Source organism: Pseudophryne corroboree, chromosome 6 (assembly GCF_028390025.1).
Source record: "Pseudophryne corroboree isolate aPseCor3 chromosome 6, aPseCor3.hap2, whole genome shotgun sequence".
In the NCBI taxonomy this organism is placed as follows: Eukaryota; Metazoa; Chordata; class Amphibia; order Anura; family Myobatrachidae; genus Pseudophryne; species Pseudophryne corroboree.
In genome coordinates, this window is record NC_086449.1 from 150,451,983 (window position 1) to 150,470,970 (window position 18,988).

At 45.0% G+C, this 18,988-nt stretch overlaps 1 protein-coding gene and 1 pseudogene across 4 annotated transcripts in view; both read left to right on the forward strand.

Annotated features, from left to right (window-relative positions):
* The window catches only part of ASTL (astacin like metalloendopeptidase), a 75,476-nt gene that overhangs the window by 54,541 nt on the left and 1,947 nt on the right, over positions 1-18,988 (forward strand). For 3 of the 4 annotated variants that reach the window (XM_063932029.1, XM_063932031.1, XM_063932032.1), the window contains 4 exons: positions 121-202; positions 1,534-1,682; positions 2,823-4,373; positions 9,196-9,324. In XM_063932029.1, the coding sequence (XP_063788099.1) occupies positions 121-202; positions 1,534-1,682; positions 2,823-4,373; positions 9,196-9,324 (1,911 nt within the window). The remainder of the gene's footprint in view (positions 1-120; positions 203-1,533; positions 1,683-2,822; positions 4,374-9,195; positions 9,325-18,988) is intronic. The other variant, XM_063932030.1, reaches the window with a different exon arrangement.
* Positions 7,029-7,147, forward strand: LOC134938621 (5S ribosomal RNA; annotated as a pseudogene).

Here is an 18,988-nt window from a genome sequence, read left to right on the forward strand (position 1 = left end):
TCACTTCAGTTTGTCATGGATTAATGATGTGATATAAAAAAAAAAGGACATATATTTATTTTTGCATGGTACGAGCAATCTTGAGCTGTATTGTAAACTTCTTCCCTTTTTCCTTTACAGGGTATGAGCGGAACTTTTGCAAGTTTGAGACCACAAACATGCTTGTGAATTATGCATATGACTCCATCCTTCATTACTCCAGGTAGGACTAGCGACACTCCTGCACCGTAAGACCTGTATTCATTCCGACTGCTTAAAAGGGCATGCCTGGTGAGCTCTGCAGTCTAATGAACTAGCTAAATTATAATGAGAATGAGGCTTTTATACATTCAGCCCTAATCTTTACATTGGAAATGGAAAATTAAACACAGGGTTTGAGAACCTTTGTCAAACAAATATGCTTGTATTTCTTAAGGTAAGGTAGCGAGAAGGAAATTGGATGGAAGGTTGCTACTAGTTGTGAATGTACTTATTACATTTGTCTGAAAACATTCTTATAAAGTTTAAGTGAGGAATCCTGTCAGGCAGGGTGTGCCCCCACTGGCGTATCTATATTGGGTGCGGTGCACACGGGGTCCTGGGTCTAGGAGGGCCCACACACCGCACACCCTACACCCATTTAATTATATGTACCGCTCTGTTGGCTCGGCGCTGTCTGCGGAGCTGCAGTAAGCAATGGGAAAATGGCCCCTGCGGCCATTTTCTGGTGATTCATGCATGCGCACCAGAGATGTCCCCAGGAACGCGGCAAGGAGACATGCGTGATGCCAGAGTTTACTGCACCGCCAGAGAGGTAGGGGCCCAATCGGAGCCTGCACACGGGCCACTCTCTTTAAGCGCCTTTGTGTGCCCCCTGTGGACCGTTTACGTTTAACTTCTGTAGATGTAACTGTCTGAGGGGAAGATGCATCAGACCTTGGATAGAGATAAAGTACCAACCAATAAACTTTTAGCTACAATGTTACAGGCTGTGTTCGTGGTTGGTACTTTATCTCTCTCTTCTTTATCGTTCTTCAAGGTTTGATATATCTCCCCCTTTTGTTTCGTTTTTTTGTGTGACAGATATATTGCTTATTGTTCCATACATGTCTTATTCGTTCAAAGAGACTTGTATAGAATGGGAGATCAGTTAGCAACATGGTGTGCGGGGGTTTAATTAGGATAGATGTAAAGTTTTATTTTTTGTGAGAAAATATATATAACTTGTAATAACTATATAAGCTATATTGGGGCAGGCACTATATTAACCAGTGCTGTACATAGAATATTTAGTCATTGACATCAGTCCCTGTCCCAATGGGGTATCCAGACAAAAATGTCTACCATACAAGCATAATCTCTCTAGGGTCTATTTTGTCTACCTTGGTAAATCTGACAGCTTTACATGCCCCATAAAGACCTACAGGAGCTGCGGCTGCTGTCTGAAATGGAGGGACTGCAGCAGATATTTCCAATGTCATCAGACATTCAATGATGATTATTCAATGATCAATAGACCCCTATGTATTAAAACCACTATTCTTTGCATTGCAGCAGAGCATTCAGCAAGGACGGAAGTGCAACAATCTTACCCATTGGTGGCCATGCCAGCACCGAGATTGGTCAAAGGGTAAAGCTCAGCATCTCAGACATTCTGAGGGTCAACAAATACTATTACTGCCCACAATATACACCCTCACCTGGTAAGAACAATTCTTATGGGTGAAACGCTGCAATTGGACAGCTAACGGTTACATGCAAGGGTTTCTTATGATCCGTCTCTCTATATGCCGGGCGGTCGAGCAGATTGCCAGGAGGCGGAGCGGCTCGGCCTGCCCATGTCTCTGTGTGCTGGGCCGAGCGCCGGGTAGCTTACAGTATATATTTACCCAGCCATTTAGTGTTCAGCATGAATGTGCCCACCCATGCCTACCTTACCATCTCTGAATTTATAAAGAGAAGTCTGAGCACTTGGGGAAAGTTAGTTACTGTAGGTCTGTTTTTAGCTTTCTTGTTGTTAACTGCATCCTAAATAAAGGTGTAGGATGGGACTGCTCGTCTTCTCTCTCTTGGGGGCCTATTTATCAATGAACACAATGTCCCAGCACAATTAATGACCTACTGTAACTTGCATCCTAACTATTGGAGCAATTTATCATTACTACGGTGCTGGAACAGCTACTCTAATAAATCAATTGCCTGGCAAAAACCTGATATTGACTGCTAGCGCGCACACAGGACGCAGGACAGGACCACTAGCCCCAGATAATCTTTAGGTGAATACACACTCTGCGATATTTTAGTCAACATAGCTAATTTCCCCCCTTCTGAGTGATATTGACTAAAATATTGAACAGTGTGTATGCTGCACACGGCGGTTGATGTGTGTTCCCAGGGGTCATTAATGACCCCCTCTGTCACCTGTGCATGCAGCTCAGTTTTGGCTATGTTGGCCAAAACTGCATGTTGGGGGCGGCGGCAGGGTGACGTCACTGAACAATAAGTAAGGTACATTACTTTGTGATGTGTTTACTAGTTTTCAACAGCAGGTGGCAATTAGGATAGGAAAACACAGTAGGTCTGTCTGATTTTTTGTGTGTGTGTGTGTGTGTGTGTGTGTGTGTGTGTGTCCTGGTGACTACACAACAACACTGCATCCGTCAAAGTTTTGCTGAACAGAGGGAAAATGCACTAACAGTATGTAGGAAGTCTTTCTGCACACGTACTGTACTTCACTTCTACACACTAAACATATTCATTAAGAGCAATTACAATATGCAATGATACAACTGTACTCTAAGCAAATATATGAAACTTTTACTTTGTGTGCTAATCTCTTGCAGGTGACCATGAAATATTGACACGTGACTCTCCTCCAGTTGCTTTTGAATGTCCCCAAGCAACCACAAATGAAGAGGTGAAACCCAACGAGGGGGTGTTTAGCAAAACTGCTCCGGCTATCAACCGGACCTACACCAATATATCTGAACTCTCCTCCACCAGTCTGCAATCCACGGTCAGCCCAACTCGCATGTTTTCCTACACTGAAATATCTAAGCGCCAAACTACATTGAATGGAATCTCTCAAGAAGAAATTATGTTTAATAGAGTTTCTGTTCCTGCCTTAACCTCCAATACCACACAACCAATTTCAGAGACAATTTCAGAGACAAGTAGTCATAACTTAAGCAGTGGGGAGCCCACACCCTGGTCTACTACAAGCATGGCTGTGTCCACGGTATTTGAACATCAATCAAGAGTTGGGGATGTCTGGAATGCATCAGATGAGGTAGTTACTGGCTTTGCTATAACTGGAGATTTGGAAGAAACTACACAATTTAATCAGTCTGATAAATTTGTAATTGGCTGCTCCGGAAATCTGAAAAAACACTCTACTACTGCCCGTATGGGATGTCAAGAAGAGATTCCTTCTACAAAAACTATGTTAGACTTCATCCAAGAAACACCAATGCCTGCATCGGAAAAACAAGAAGAAACCACACTTAGCACCCAAAGTACTAACCAACTACCAAACAAGACTTTCGTAAACCTGGTTAGCACTGATCCTGTTGCTTCTCCAGCTACTACACCTGAGCTTCAGTTGAGTACCAGAGAAAAGTGGGATGTACCTATGAAAAGCAGCACATATGCAGATACTAACAAAGAAAAAAAGGAAAGCATTGAAATTAGAACAGCGCAAGGAACCTTTTTGACAACAAAGACGTCTACCATCACTTCAGTGGTGCCAGCTATTACTACACATTTATTGAGTACTGTGATATCGCAGACCTCTGTTATAGTTTCAAAAGGGACTAAGCAAAAGCTTGAAAAAAAAGACTCTAACACTCAAACTTCTGCAAGCCCGCAAAGCACTCTAGCGCAGACTACCAGGGAAGACCTATGGAAGCCTTCTGCACATGTTGCATATAATTATACAGACGATCCAGATTATGCCAACCTAAGCCGAGAGTTCCTAAAAGTAGTTATTAAAAGATCCTTGCCAGAGCCGTTACATCCTTCAGAATCAGGGGAATCCTATGGCTCTAGTACGAAACGATATCAAAGATGGATACATGAAAATCTACAAACCCATTCACACACCAACGCAAGAAAGGCTGTAGTGGTCACATTGGGAAATAAGGTTAAGCGAAGCAGAAGTGCCTTACACAATTTGTTTTCCCAAATAACGGTCTCCGCATCTCTTCCAACCTTACATGAAGTTATTCGGCAAATGCCATATCTGGAAAGGAGTTCAAAAATGAAGACTAATTCTGAGTCTGTCTGTGGCTTTGAGCATGGTTTGTGTGGGTGGAAACAAAGTATCAATGATGATTTTGACTGGAGTTTGTCTTGGGGAAGTTTAAATCCTTATACTGGCTATTTTAAACCTGGAGGTAAGTTTCTGTTTCTCTGACAGGGTCCACAGGTTATCCACAGGATAACATTGGGATATGATGACGCGACAGCGGATTTGCACCAATCGGTCAAAGCTTTCGGCCTCCCAGCATGCAACGGGCCTGTCCATATATCCCCGCCTCCTGGCTCAGGCAAATCAGTTTTTTGTTTGGTGTGGCAGGAGCCGGACCATGGTCAAGAGGGCTGCTAGTTTTTTAGCAGCCATAAGCTTTTTTTATTTTTATAGTCTTACTATTTTTTTTGAGCGATCTTTCTGAAAAGTGACGTACCTTAGAGTCGCTCCAACAACTCCCCGCTGGGTCATGACAACACTTACCCACGAGTACAGTGCTGTTTCTGCGGGCGTCTGTGTCGGATGTACTAGCAAGTCCAGCAGACGTTACCAGACTGTGGCCGGAGCACGGGGAGAAGGTAAGGCATAGGTTACGCTTAGAAGGGGAACACAGACACAGCTGCACTGTTTTGGGAGGAGACTATCAAACAGTCGCTGATGCGGCTGCCACCTAGGGTGCACCAGCGCTAGGCCCTAGGGATCATAGGCTTCAGGGGGGTAGTATGAGGCCGTGATCCCTAGGGTTGATGTCAGCAGTGGTGAGTCAGACACTCCCTTGGTTGTCCCTCCCCACGGTTCATGACCAGTTTCCTCCAAGTCTCCCGCCATGAACTGATTTCCCGCTTCTGTCTGAGACGCTGTGTATCTAAGGGGACCCAGTCGCAGCATAGGCGGCTGTGTGACTGGTGCATCAGTGTTCACTTGGGCGTCTGTGTTCACTGTAGGTTCACGGGGCGAGTCTGTGCACTATTAGCGTCTGAATCCACTCAGCGTTCCCTAACGTATTGATCGATCCTGGAAGCAGGGTGAGTCTCCTGGTATCCCACTCTACTGAGTCGGGTAATACAGCACTAAGTCTCTATCTACCTTTGAGTACAAATAGTTGGGTAAGTGCTTGATGCATACGAGTCTGATAACTATTGCTGTTGATTTCTTTCACTGTGCGACTGAATACGGTTAAATCCTATATAAGGCAATGCAGTAATATCTTTCTCCTACATACTTGAAATGTATTTGTAGTTGATAATGTGCTCATATTGCTTATACTAATGTATAACCAGTGACTGTTGCTAGTGTGATTGCTGACTTTACTAGAATTCTGTCAGTTTTTCTGTGTATTCCGATCCTCAATGCTGGTGCAAAGCAGGGTAGGGTCGGATTGTGTGTCACTTTAACAGATTTTAAAGTGATTACAGTCACACATTTTGTAGTAACATTGTACAGGTGTGTGATTTATTGATCATGTCTAAGAGCGGTAAGGGTGAGGAAAATACACTTTCCACAGCAGCACCAATACTCATTTCATGTTTGTCTTGCGAAGCTGGGTTAACCTATCAGGATCTGGTTCAAAAGGGATTATCTGCAAAATGTTATAGTTGACTGAAGCCTCTTAAATAACCGAAGCAAGCACAGGTTCTAGTTGAACCTTAATGGGCTACTTTGCACAGACATTATCCAATATAGCTGAGCAGACAATGCCAGCTCCTATACCAGGGATAGGTTACCTTATTAACCCTTACATGCAACATTCATTCTGAGGTTTATCCACCTTGGGAATTGGCAGCCTCTCAACAAAAGCAGGCTGAAAGGCCGTTGGTAAGTAAATCACATAGACATGAACATCTTCACAGTCTACACATGTTTTAGATGAGGATTCATCGGAGGATGAGGACTCATTGCACTTCGGAGGAAGGTCTCACCTGAGCTAATTAGTGCTATGTAAGCCATTCTATCATTAGAAGAGGCAGCAGAGCCTGTGTTAAATACTAAGGCAACTGTGTTTAAATGTCCCAAAACAGCTGACGGAAATTATGCAAGAGGTTTGGGTTACGTCCAGTAAGAAGTTAGAATTCCAGGAAATGGAATTACAATTATCCTCGTCCAGCTGGGGACTATATAGGAGAGTCGATGGTTTTCTAAAAAACATTTTTTTTTCTTGTCTTGGGCAATCATTAGACCAGCCATGGCTTCATCCTGGATGGCGTAAGCAGTGTCAGCCTGTGCTGATGCATTGAAGGAGGATCTTTCAATAGCATCTAGAGAGCAAAAATCCCATATTGCACATATCAAACAGGCAGCGATAAGCGGCCCTTGGATATCGGTACAACTGCCTCTCAGGCATCAGCTTCAGCAGTAGCAGCTCACAGAGCGGGTTGGCTATGTACATGGTAAGCTGATTCAGAATCCAGGAAGGTTCTGGAGTCTTATCCTTGTTTACTAGAGCGATTCTTTTTGGTAAAGAATTATACAGTATTTTGGAGTCAGAAGCAGACTCCAAGAAAGTGAAGTTTCCTTTCATACATAAATTCAAGCCTAGTTTTCAGCTTTTTCGGTCTTTTCAGAATCAAGGGAAAGGAAAGGGTAATGGCAAACAGTCCCAATCCAACAAGTCTGGTAAGACTAAAAGGTATTGGGCTACCAGAGGACTGGTTTTCAAATCTGAAAATAAGCCATCAGCCTGATGGTGCGGGACTCCACCAGGATGAACTGAGGGTGGGAGGCTGACTTCTTCAGTTTGCACAGATCTGGCAGCAGTCTACTACAGATGCCTGCGTGCAAGAAGCGGTATCTCACAGTTATGATCTACAGCCACACCACACTGGACATGCCCAATCTTATCTGATCTTGGAAGCTAAGCAGTGTTGGTCCTGGTTAGTACTTGGATGGTAAACCACCTAGAAATACCAGGTGCTGTAGGTGTTTTCAAGAAACACCCTCATTAAAAGTTTGTACCAGCCCGTCTTCAGTGGAAACGAAGACCAAGGCTTTGCAAGAGGCATTTCAGGAGTTGCTTCAGTCAGGAGTGATAATTCCAGTTCCTCCACAATAAGGAAGAGGTTTTTATTCTAACCTGTTTTTAGTCCAGAAGCCAAATGGGTCGTTCTGGCCCATACTCAATCTCAAAGCACTGAACAAGTACATTTGGGTGCCTCGGGTGTCATATGGAGACTTTATGTTCCATTATTTTGGCCACTGAGCAGGAAGATTTTATGGTATCCCTGGATATCCAGGATGCTTATCTACATGTTCCTATAGCACTGTCCCATCAGTGCTGTCGGGTTTGCTATCCTCCAGCATCATTTTAAGTTTCAGGCTTTACCATTTGGACTGACCACAGCTCCCAGAGTATTCACCAAAATTATAGTGGTGATGGCATCTTATCTCCATTTGCAGGGGATAAGGATTTAAAAAAATCCATACCTCGATTACTTACTAATCCTGGCACAGTCTCAGGAATTGTTCAGTGTTATCTGGAACAGACAACAGCTTGTTACAGAGATACGGTTGGCTCATAAATTGGGCAAAGTTGTCTCTGGTTCCGTCACAACGGATGGATCACTTGGGGGGCTGTGTTGGAATTGGGTATTCAGAGAGTAATTTTACCGCTCCAAAAATATAAAAAATTAATTTAAGGATTCAGGATTTGCTACACAAACGGTATCAATTTACACAGTAATGCGTGTGATGGGTTTGATGGTGTAGACCAGGCATGTCAAACTCATGGTCATCCAGCTGTTGTGAAACTACAAGTCTCAGCATGCTTTACCAGCTGATCAGTGGAAGGTATGCTGGCAAAGCATGCTGAAAGATACCCAGAAATTGTAGTCTCTGTCTTCCAGGGGCAGGACCTTTCTGCGGGAGATGCATCGCTGCACATAGTCCGTGCCTTAAGGACCTACGTGGATCGTACCAGTGCCATCAGAAAAACAGACACTCTTTGTTCTCTACAGATTTCACAAGAGAGGATGGCCTGCTGATAAGCAGACACTGGCGAAGTAGCTTCAGATGAAAATTTCAGAAGCATACTCTTAAGCTGATTTCCCTGTTCTAGCTAATGTCTCTGCTCATTCTACTTGTAAGGTACGTCCAGTATGGGCAGCACAACGTGGTGCTTCAGCAGAATAGATCTGTTAGGTAGCCACATGGTCTCCATTAACACATTCATTAGATATTGGGGTAGATGTATTAACCTGTAGAAGGCATAAGGAAGTGATAACCCAGTGATAAAGCAGTGTTAAGTGCAAGGTGATAATGCACCAGCCAATCAGCTCCTAACTGTTTATTTACATATGGGAGCTGATTGGCTGGTGTGTTTATCACCTTGCATTTATCACTGGTTTATCACTTCCTTATGCCTTCTCCAGGTTAATACATCTGCCTCATTATGCCTTTGATACCTTTGCCTCTTAGGACACTAAATTCAGGAGGATTCTCCTGTCCAATCAGGAGTGTCCCCACCACTAAATTGCTTTGGGACATCCCAATGTTATCCTGTGGATAACCTGTGGACCCTGCCGGAGAAATATTCATTATGGTAAGAACTTACCGTTGATATCGGTATTTCTCCTAAGTCCACAGGGATCCCACCCTGACGCACCTGATTTGAGGATCCTTTCACTCACTAACCTCTTTTTTCTTGTACGGAAGGGTGTGCATGTGTGTTCTTCTCGCCTGATTAGGGCTCTCTATGATGCTCCAGCCTTTTGCTTTGGAAAAACAACTGATTTGCCTGAGCCAGGAGGCGGGGATATATGGACGGACCTGTTGCATGCTGGGAGGCCGAAAGCTTTGACCGACTGGTGCAAATCCACTGTCGTGTCATCATATCCAAATGTTATCTGTGGACTTAGGAGAAATACCGTTATCAACGGTAAGTTCTTACCATAAAAAATATATTTCACTTTCATGGTGGTTCAGACTTATAAGGTCATTCATTATTCAATTCTCCTTTTTTTATTTATTTTTAGGGTTCCATCTGTCTCTAAAGAGCAGTCCTAAGGACGTATCCACAGAACAGAAGGCTTTACTTCTGAGTCCTATAATTCAACCCTTCAGCTGTATGTCATTCTGGTATGGTTCCCGACACAGTATTATGGGTAAGTACCTACCGAACTTTGTCCTATTGTGCGTCATTTCTAAATCTTTAAGATGTTCAGTTGTTTTAGAGAATTTTCTAGGAAGAGGAAAATGAAAATAGAATATTCTAAAAATCTGGAAGACAGTCTTCAGTATTCAAACAGGACTTGCCTACATTCTTAACTTTGCTTCCCCGAACTAATGAACACTTTAAGCTTTATTGTTCTACCCTTTTATTCCAGGAATAACTCTTATTAGAACTATTTAATGCACCTGTTTGCAGGGGCGTTTCTACAGAGGTGGGAGCCCGTGTGCACCTCTCGGTGGGCCCCCTCCTCTGTATAATGCTGTAGACTCCGGCATTGTGCTGGAGTCTACTGCGCATGTGCAGGTCTTCGGAAACATGACGCCCGCCATGATCTGGAGACCAATTTTGGCGGCAACTTCCGCCGTGATTGCTGGTCCCGGCGCTGGACTCCGGAAAGGTAAGTGTTAAAATGGGTGCAATGGGTGTGGTGTTGGCCCCCCCTGGACCAAGGGGCCCGTGTGCACCGCACCCATTGCACCCATTATAGAAACGCCAATGCCGGTTTGTCATTGGGGAAACAAATGAACCCTGTATTCTGGGCTATTATTACCAATTGCTCAGTAACCAGTCTGTCCAGATGTTTTCATCCAGTACATGGTAACCATGAATCCTTTTTTTAATACATGTTGTCAAATATACTGGCATATTTATGGTGTCATAGAAAAATAATAATTGTATATATATATATATATATATATATATATATATATATATATATATATATAATCACAAATGTATTAAACACTTGTTCACAATGGGAGTTAAAATTCAAAAAGAAAATGTGCTATGATATTATGGGACCAACAAATAGGTGACCCTGCCAAAATGGTCTAAATACGTAAGACTCAACTCATCACTACAGTGTCAGTGTGACTGGCCATCAAAGTGTTGTGTAAGTTGGAAGAATGGTTGTTGGTATACAGAGGCGTCACTCACCTCTGTGACACCCGGTGCGGCAGCGAGGATAAAGGGGGTGGGGCTTCACGGGAACGGGCGTGGCTTAAACAGAGGGGCAGGACTTCATGGGCGGAACCCGTTTTTAGACCATTGCAGGCACGCAAAGGGGGTGGGGCTTTCCGGAGGGGCGGGGCTTCGCGTCCCGACACCCGTTTTTTTTTTCACTGGGGGGTGTGGGAGGTGAGGGCTGACTCCCGGGAGGTGCTGTCCCTGCAGTGCTGGCTCCTACACAGTGACAGGAGCCGAGTGCTGCACATAATATAACAGTGCAGCACTCGGCTTCTGTCACTCTGCAGGAGCTGGCATTTAGGTGTCACCCCTCGGCGGGTGACACCCGGGAGCGGGCCGCACCCCCCTTGTGACGCCACTGTTGGTATATAGGATCAGGGCTGTTTCTAGACAATTTGGCTCTCAGTGCAAGCATTAAAAAAATGCGCCCCCCTCCCCAGACATTTAAAAATTACACACACCCATAGACATAAAAAAAGCAATTTTTGGCACGCGCTCACGACTAGGGTGTGAGGCTTTGCTAAAATGGGTGTAAAGCATCTAATTACTTTTAAATTACTTGCTTGTTGCCAGGGGTTTCATGTGCTGGGTGTCATGTTTGTTTCCGTGGGTTTCATGCTCAGGCATTCATGCTTGTTGCCAAGAAGAAGATACTCAAAGAAAATACTCATGGCCAATGGGGTGTTTCATATTGGCTGGCAGGCACATAGATTTCCTGCTCCCCCTCCTCCCTCTTCCCTAATACTAGTACACTTGGGGGGATGGGGGCAGAGTTTCATGGAATGACATAATGATGCAACTGTGTCATTCCACAACACTCCGCCCCCCCCTCCCCTTTCCTCCACCACTTCCCTAGCGGAGTACTATGCTAGAGGGAGAAGGGGGAGCAGAAGGAGCCATAAAGTGCTGCGGCAGATCGCACTGCTCGCCCGCAGCAAAAAACTGCACTGTATAGGATTATTAATGAGTAACTCTCATTGACTTTCAAGGTTGGGTGTAGCCTGTAGAGGGGTGCTATATATGGAATGTGTGTGAGGGTTTGTAGTATGCATGGTTGAATAAAAATTATAGAGGGCTGTACCAGTGTAACTATTGTGGGGATTGCAGAGTGTAGATAAGCTAGTCAGCAGCATACATGCTGGAAGCAGGGATGGTTTAGCCAGTGGAATGCTAGCCACAGTGTAGTGGACAGATAAAAATAGTAATCACCAGCGCTAAGTTGTATAAAGTGTATATGCTCTGATTAAAACAAATCCAGTACGGTAGGTTATGTTGAAAAAATATATATAATCAATTTAATATGAATAATAAAAGTATCCAGGCGACTTAAAATCACAAATGCCTTTAGCAATACAATCAGAAATTAATTAATAATATAAAATGACACATCCACATATCTCCTCAGTAAGATTCATTCATACCCTGGCTAGGACTCCCTCTGGAATTGTGTCCATAGAATTGGTTGGAGAATTGATGAAAGCAGTGGAGTACAAAGTGTCCCTTTTAAGCATACCAATGCAAGCGTTTCCAGGCAGTTAGGGAAAAACTCCAATTTCTCCACATATGGTAATGTCCAAGGGAAATGCTGTCCAATTAGTGCCGTGTGGGTATTTGAAAGTGAGGATATCCAGCAGATGTTGAGGGGATTTTATGAGGATGTGTCCGGCAGTCTCTGAGTCATAACCTACCGTCCTGGATTTGTTTTAATCAGAGCATATACACTTTATACAACTTAGCGCTGGTGATTACTATTTTTATCTGTCCATACCCTTTTGGGGAATTACCACCCCCTACACCAGCAGCTTTTTGACAGCGCACTACTTCTATTTTCTTTTACACAGTGTAGTGGGTAGATATAAAATAATGGCAAGGGTCAGGTGTTTGTTTATATCTTGTGTAATAGGAAAGGGATGTTCAGGACTTTGAACGACAGAGTGAGAGTGTAAGGCAGACACATTCCCAACCTTGCTCCTCAAGGCACACTAACAGTTCAGGTTATAATGCTATCCATGCTTGAGCACAGGTGACTTAATTAGTACCTCAGTTATTTTGATTTCTCATACGTCCTAGAGGATGCCGGGGACACCAAAAGAACCACTGGGCACAATTCTAAAACTGGAGTCTGGAGGAGGGGCATAGACGGGATCCGCAGGAGACATGGGCACTTTAAGACTTTGAAAAAGGGGTGTGCACTGGCTCCTCCCTCTATGCCCCTCCTCCAGACTCCAGTTTTAGAATTGTGCCCAGTGAGACTGGACGCACTGCAGGGGAGCTCTACTGAGTTTCTGTGAAAATACTTTTTTGTTAGGTTTTTTATGTTCAGGGAGGCTGCTGGCAACAACCTCCCTGCTTCGTGGGACTAAGGGGAGAGAAGTATGACCCACTTCTAGTGAGTTTCAGGGCTCTGCTTCTGGCTACAGGACACCATTAGCTCCTGAGGGTTTGATCGCTGGGTACGCTCAGATGCTGATTTCCCGCAGCCGGCCGTCACCCCCCTTACAGAGCCAGAAGTCAGAAGACAGGTGAGTAGAAGAAGAAAGAAGACTTCAATGACGGCATTTCCCTGAGGTACCGCGCAGCGGTCGGACGCTGCGCGCCAAGCTCCCGCTCAACACACAGCACTCCTGGGTGCAGGGCAGGGGGGGGGGGGGGGGGGGGGGGTGTCCTGGACAGCTTAGGTCACCTCAGCAAAAGGTCTGGCAAGGGGACATTAGTGCTTGGCACTGTCCTAACCCCCGCCAGTATAATATATATTATAAAAGAGCGGGTCGGATGCGCGCCATTAAGGGGGCGGAGCTTCATCCCCACAGCTCACTCGGCGCCATTTCCTCTCTGCTGGCTGCAGAGACGCTGGTCCCTCCTCACACTGCTGAACAAGTATCAGGGTGCAAAACGGGGGGGGGGGGGGGGGGCGGGTTATTTGGTGCAATATTATATATTATAAAAAGCGCTACAGGTCTGGGGCATTTTAGTTAACGCTGCTGACCCATTTATCTGGCGCTGGGGTGTGAGCTGGCAAATTCCCTCTGTGTCTCTCTGACAGGCTTCTCTGTGGGTCTGTCCCCTATAAGCCCAGTGTGTCTGTGAGTGTATATTACACGTGTGTCAGCATGTCTGAGGCTTAGTGCTCTTCACAGGAGGAGACTGTATTAGAGACGCAAAAGGTGGTGGGGGTGACCGTGTCGGCACCGCCGACTCCTGATTGGGTAAATGTATTGAATGCTTTGAATGCTAATGTAGCTCGTATTAGTAAAAGACTGTATAAGTCTGAGTCTCAGACCCAAGCATGGAAGAAATCTGTGGAAGATATGTTATTAAAAGTTCAGGTCCCCTCTGGGTCACAGAAACGTACGTTTACCCAGTTGGTAGACACTGATACCGACACGGACACTGATTCCAGTGTCGACTATAGTAATTCCAGATAAGATCCAAAATTGGCAAAGAGCATTCAGTACATGATTGTGGCTATTAAAGAGGTATTGCATATTACTGAGGACCCTGCTGTTCCGGATAAAAGGGTCTGTATGTATAAGGAAAAGAAACCTGAAATAACATTTCCTCCCTCTCATGAACTGAATACTTTATTTGATAAAGTCTGGGAAAGTCCTGACAAAAGATTTCAGATTCCCAAAAGGATTCCGGTAGCTTATCCGTGTCCCACGGGGGATAGGGAAAAGTGGGAGTCACCCCCCATTGTGGACAAGGCCCTATCGCAGTTGTCTAAAAAGGTGGCTCTTCCGTCACCTGACATGGCAGCCCTTAAAGATCCTGCAGATCGTAAGCAGGAAGCTACGTTAAAATCCATTTATACGACCACAGGGACACTACTCAGACCCGTCATTGCCTCGGCGTGGGTGAGTAGTGCTATTGAAAAGTGGGCAAATAACTTGTCATCTGACATAGATACCCTGGATAGGGATAACAACATCCTCTTGACGCTGGGTTATATCAAGGTCGCGACAGTTTACCTAAAGGAAGCTGCGAGGGATATTGGTCTTTTGGGATCAAAGGCCAATGCCATGGCTGTCTCAGCGAGACGAGCGTTGTGGATTCACCAATGGAATGCTGATGCTGATTCCAAGAAAAGTATGGAGTCTCTGCCATATAAAGGTAAGGCCTTATTTGGTGACGCCCTTGATGATTTGGTGTCTACTGCTACCGCGGGTAAGTCATCCTTTTTGCCTTATGTTCCTCTACAACAAAAGAAAACACACTACTATCAGATGCAGTCCTTTCGGCCCAATAAATACAGAAAGGGCCGAGGTTCTTCCTTCCTTGCTACTAGAGGAAGGGGAAGAGGTAAACAGTCACTGGCCTTGTCAGGCTCCCAGGAGCAGAAGTCCTCCCAGGTTTTTGCCAATGCCACCGCATGATGTTGGGGCTCCTATACGGGAGTCCGCACCGGTGGGGGCACGTCTCAAACTCTTCAGTCACTTCTGGGTTCGTTCGGACCTGGACCCATGGGTTTTACAAATAATATCCCAAGGGTACAAACTGGAGTTTCAAGACGTCCCCCCTCGCGATTTTTCAAATCGGCCTTGCAAGTTTCTCTTTTGGACAGGGAGGTGATTTGCAACGCCATACAAAAGCTGTGTCAAAATCAGGTTGTCATCAGGGTTCCCCAGTCATAACAGGGAGAAGGCTTTTATTCAAGTCTTTTTGTGGTTCCGAAGCCAGATGGCTCAGTCAGGCCAATCCTGAACCTGAAATCCCTCAATTTCTACCTAAAAAAATTCAAATTCAAAATGGAGCCTCTCCGAGCAGTGATATCCAGTCTGGAGGAAGAGGATTTTATGGTGTCGGTGGACATAAAAGATGCCTACTTGCATATCCCCATTTATCCTCCGCATCAGGCTTACCTGAGGTTTGCAATTCAGGATTGTCATTACCAATTTCAGACGTTGCCGTTTGGTCTGTCCACGGCTCCGAGGATTTTCACCAAAGTAATGGCGGAAATGATGGTTCTCCTTCGCAAACAAGGAGTCACAATTATCCCGTACTTGGATGATCTCCTGATAAAGGCGAGATCCAGGGACCAGTTGGCGAAAAACGTGGCCCTGTCTCTGACAGTTCTTCAACAACACGGTTGGCTCCTGAACTTGCCAAAATCACAGTTGATTCCGGCAACGAGGTTGTCATTTTTAGGGATGATACTGGACACAGAACTACAGAGAATTTTTCTTCCGGTGGAAAAGGCTCAGTAACTTCAGAACCTGGTCAAACAAATTCTGAAACCACCAAGAGTGTCAATCCATCAGTGCACTCGGTTGCTGAGGAAGATGGTGGCGTCCTACGAGGCCATTCAATTTGGCAGGTTCCATGCCAGAGTATTTCAGTGGGACCTGTTGGACAAGTGGTCCGGATCCCATCTACACATGCACCGGAAGATAGTCCTATCTTCAAAGACCAGAATATCGCTCCTGTGGTGGCTACACAGCTCTCACGTCCTGGAGGGATGCAGGTTCAGAATCCAGGACTGGATCTTAATGACCACGGATGCAGGTCTCCGAGGATGGGGTACAGTCACACAAGGGGTAAACTTTCAAGGAAGATGGTCAAGCCAGGAAACTTGTCTCCACATAAACATTCTGGAGTTAAGGGCCATTTACAATGGTCTTGTACAGGCGGAACATCTTCTTCGAAATCTGCCCGTGCTGATCCAATCGGACAATGTGACAGCAGTAGCGTACATAAACCACCAAGGTGGAACAAAGAGCAGAGCGGCAATGGCAGAAGTCACAAAGGTTCTCCGCTGGGCAGAGAAGCATACAAGAGGACTGTCAGCGATCTTCATTCCAGGAGTGGACAACTGGGAAGCAGACTTCCTCAGCCGACACGATCTCCATCCAGGAGAATGGAGCCTCCATCAAGAGGTCTTCACAGAAGTCACAAGTTGTTGGGGGATTCCTCGCATAGACATGATGGCGTCGTGCCTCAACAAAAAACTTCACAGATATTGTTCCAGGTCCAGGGACCTCCCAAGCAATAGCAGTGAATGCACTGGTGACACCATGGGTGTTTCCGTCGGTGTATGTTTTCCCTCCACTTCCTCTCATTCCAAAAGTTCTAAAGATCATAAGAAGAACAAAGGTTCAAGCAATCCTCATTGTCTCAGACTGGCCAAGGAGGGCTTGGTATCCAGATCTTGAGGAATAACTCATAGGAGATCCCTGGCCTCTTCCTCTGCGTGAGGACCTGTTACAGCAGGGGCCGTGCGTATACCAAGACTTACCGCGGCTACGTTTGATGGCATGGCAGTTGAACGCCAGATCTTAGCACGGAAGGGTATTCCCAGTGAAGTCATTCCCACACTTCTTCAGGCTAGGAAGGGAGTAACGTCTAAACATTACCACCACATTTGGAGGAATTATGTATCTTGGTGTGAATCCAAGAGGGTTCCTGCGGAAGAGTTTCAGCTAGGACGTTTTCTCCATTTTCTACAAGCAGATGTAGAGGCGGGCCTAAAGTTGAGCTCCATTAAGGTTCAAATTTCAGCCTTATCGGTTTTCTTTCAAAAGCAATTGGCATCCTTTCCAGAAGTTCAAACTTTCGTGAAGGGTGTGTTGCACATCCAACCTCCATTTGTAACGCCTGTAGCACCATGGGATCTTAATATGGTGTTGCAGTCTCTTTGAGCCTTTACAGACGGTGGAGTTGAAGTTTCTCACTTGGAAAGTGGTCGACCTGTTGGCTTTGGCGTCAGCGAGGCGCGTGTCTGAGTTAGCGGCCTTGTCTCACAAGAGCCCTTATTTGATCTTTCATGAAGATAAAGCAGAGTTGATGACTCTGCAACAATTTCTGCCAAAGGTGGTTTCATCTTTCCACATGAACCAACCTATTGTGGTACCGGTGGCTACTGACTCTTTCGTTGAGTCAAAATCTTTGGATGTGGTCAGAGCTCTAAAAATCTATTTTGCCAGAACGGCTCGGGTTAGGAAAACCGAAGCTCTGTTTGTCCTGTATGCTCCCAACAAGATTGGGTGTCCTGCTTCCAAACAGACCATTGCACGCTGGATCTGTAATGAGATTCAGCATGCTCATTCCACGGCAGGATTGCCAGTGCCGAAATCGGTGAAGGCCCATTCTACTAGGAAGGTGGGCTCTTCTTGGGCGGCTGCCCGAGGAGTCTCTGCATTGCAACTTTGCCGAGCTGCTAGTACTTGGTCGGGTTCGAACACCTTTGCAAAGTTTTACCCTAGCCGATGACGACCTCCAGTTTGGTTGATCGGTGCTGCAGAGTCATCCGCACTCTACCGCCCGTTCTAGAGCTTTGGTATAACCCCATGGTTCTTTTGGTGTCCCCAGCATCCTCTAAGACGTATGAGAAAATAGGATTTTGATACCTACCGGTAAATCCTTTTCTCTTAGTCCGTAGAGGATGCTGGGCGCCCGTCCCAGTGCGTATTGTATCTGCAGTTATTAGTTCTAGTTACACACATGTTGTGTTATGCCTATAGTCAGCCTGTCGCTGACATTGGTTCATACTGTTGGCTTGGGTTATGTTGAATGCTACGTTGTGCGGCGTGTTTGCAGTGTGTGCTGGTATGAATATCACCTTAATTAACAATAAATCCTTTCCTCGAAATTTGTCCGTCTACCTGGGCACAGTTCCTATAACTGGAGTCTGGAGGAGGGGCATAGAGGGAGGAGCCAGTGCACACCCCTTTTTCAAAGTCTTAAAGTGCCCATGTCTCCTGCAGATCCCGTCTATACCCCATGGTTCTTTTGGTGTTCCCAGCATCCTCTACGGACTAAGAGAAAAGGATTTACCGATAGGTATTAACATTCTATTTTAACCATCTGTGCTGAAGCCTGGCTATCACTAAAACTTGCACTGTAAGTGCCCTGAGGATCGAGGTTGGTGCCTACTAAGTGATTAGGCCCGGAGAAGACCTTTCCTTTCCTTTTTTTTCCCCAGCAGGACACCCCAAGGAAAACAAAGTAGGGAAGGAAGTTGTCTTACTGTTTGTGTGCAATTGTCTTTGGAGAAAAAGACATTGATAAATCGGTCTTCCTACTATTAAAGGGTGGCATGGTGTACATTGTGATCACTGCTATAGACATCCCAAAGCCTTCATACATGGAGGAAAGAGTTGAACTTTTGTAAGGTAACTGGCAGCTTGAATAATGGTGGCACAGAACATATTGGACTACCCAACCGATTTTTCAAACAATTGAATTCCCCCTACTGTATCATTCTGTTACAGTGGGCCACCCAACTAAATAAACTCTGCTCCAACTGTACAGTACACCTTCATAGCGTCCTGCGGGAAATAAAGAGGAGAGTTCCTTACAAATGGGAAACAGTTCTTTGTTGGAGAAAAACACACTACACATTTGCAGCTCTTGATAATGAGGCACATGATAGCTGAATAATCTGCAAAGCTAGAATTTCTAAATGTACTCTGAAAAACACATTAGCGTTTTAATTATTATAATGTAACTTTTTTTTTTTTTTTTTGGAACAATGAAGTAATTTATATCCTACAACTGAATGGTGTATAAAAACTGAGTTTTAAGTAATAATTGTTTTAAATCTTTTCTTTAACTAATTAGTAGGACAGATTGGCAGGAGGTATTACACAGAAAACATTCTTTTTCTCCACTTTCTATAATGATAAATGGATCAG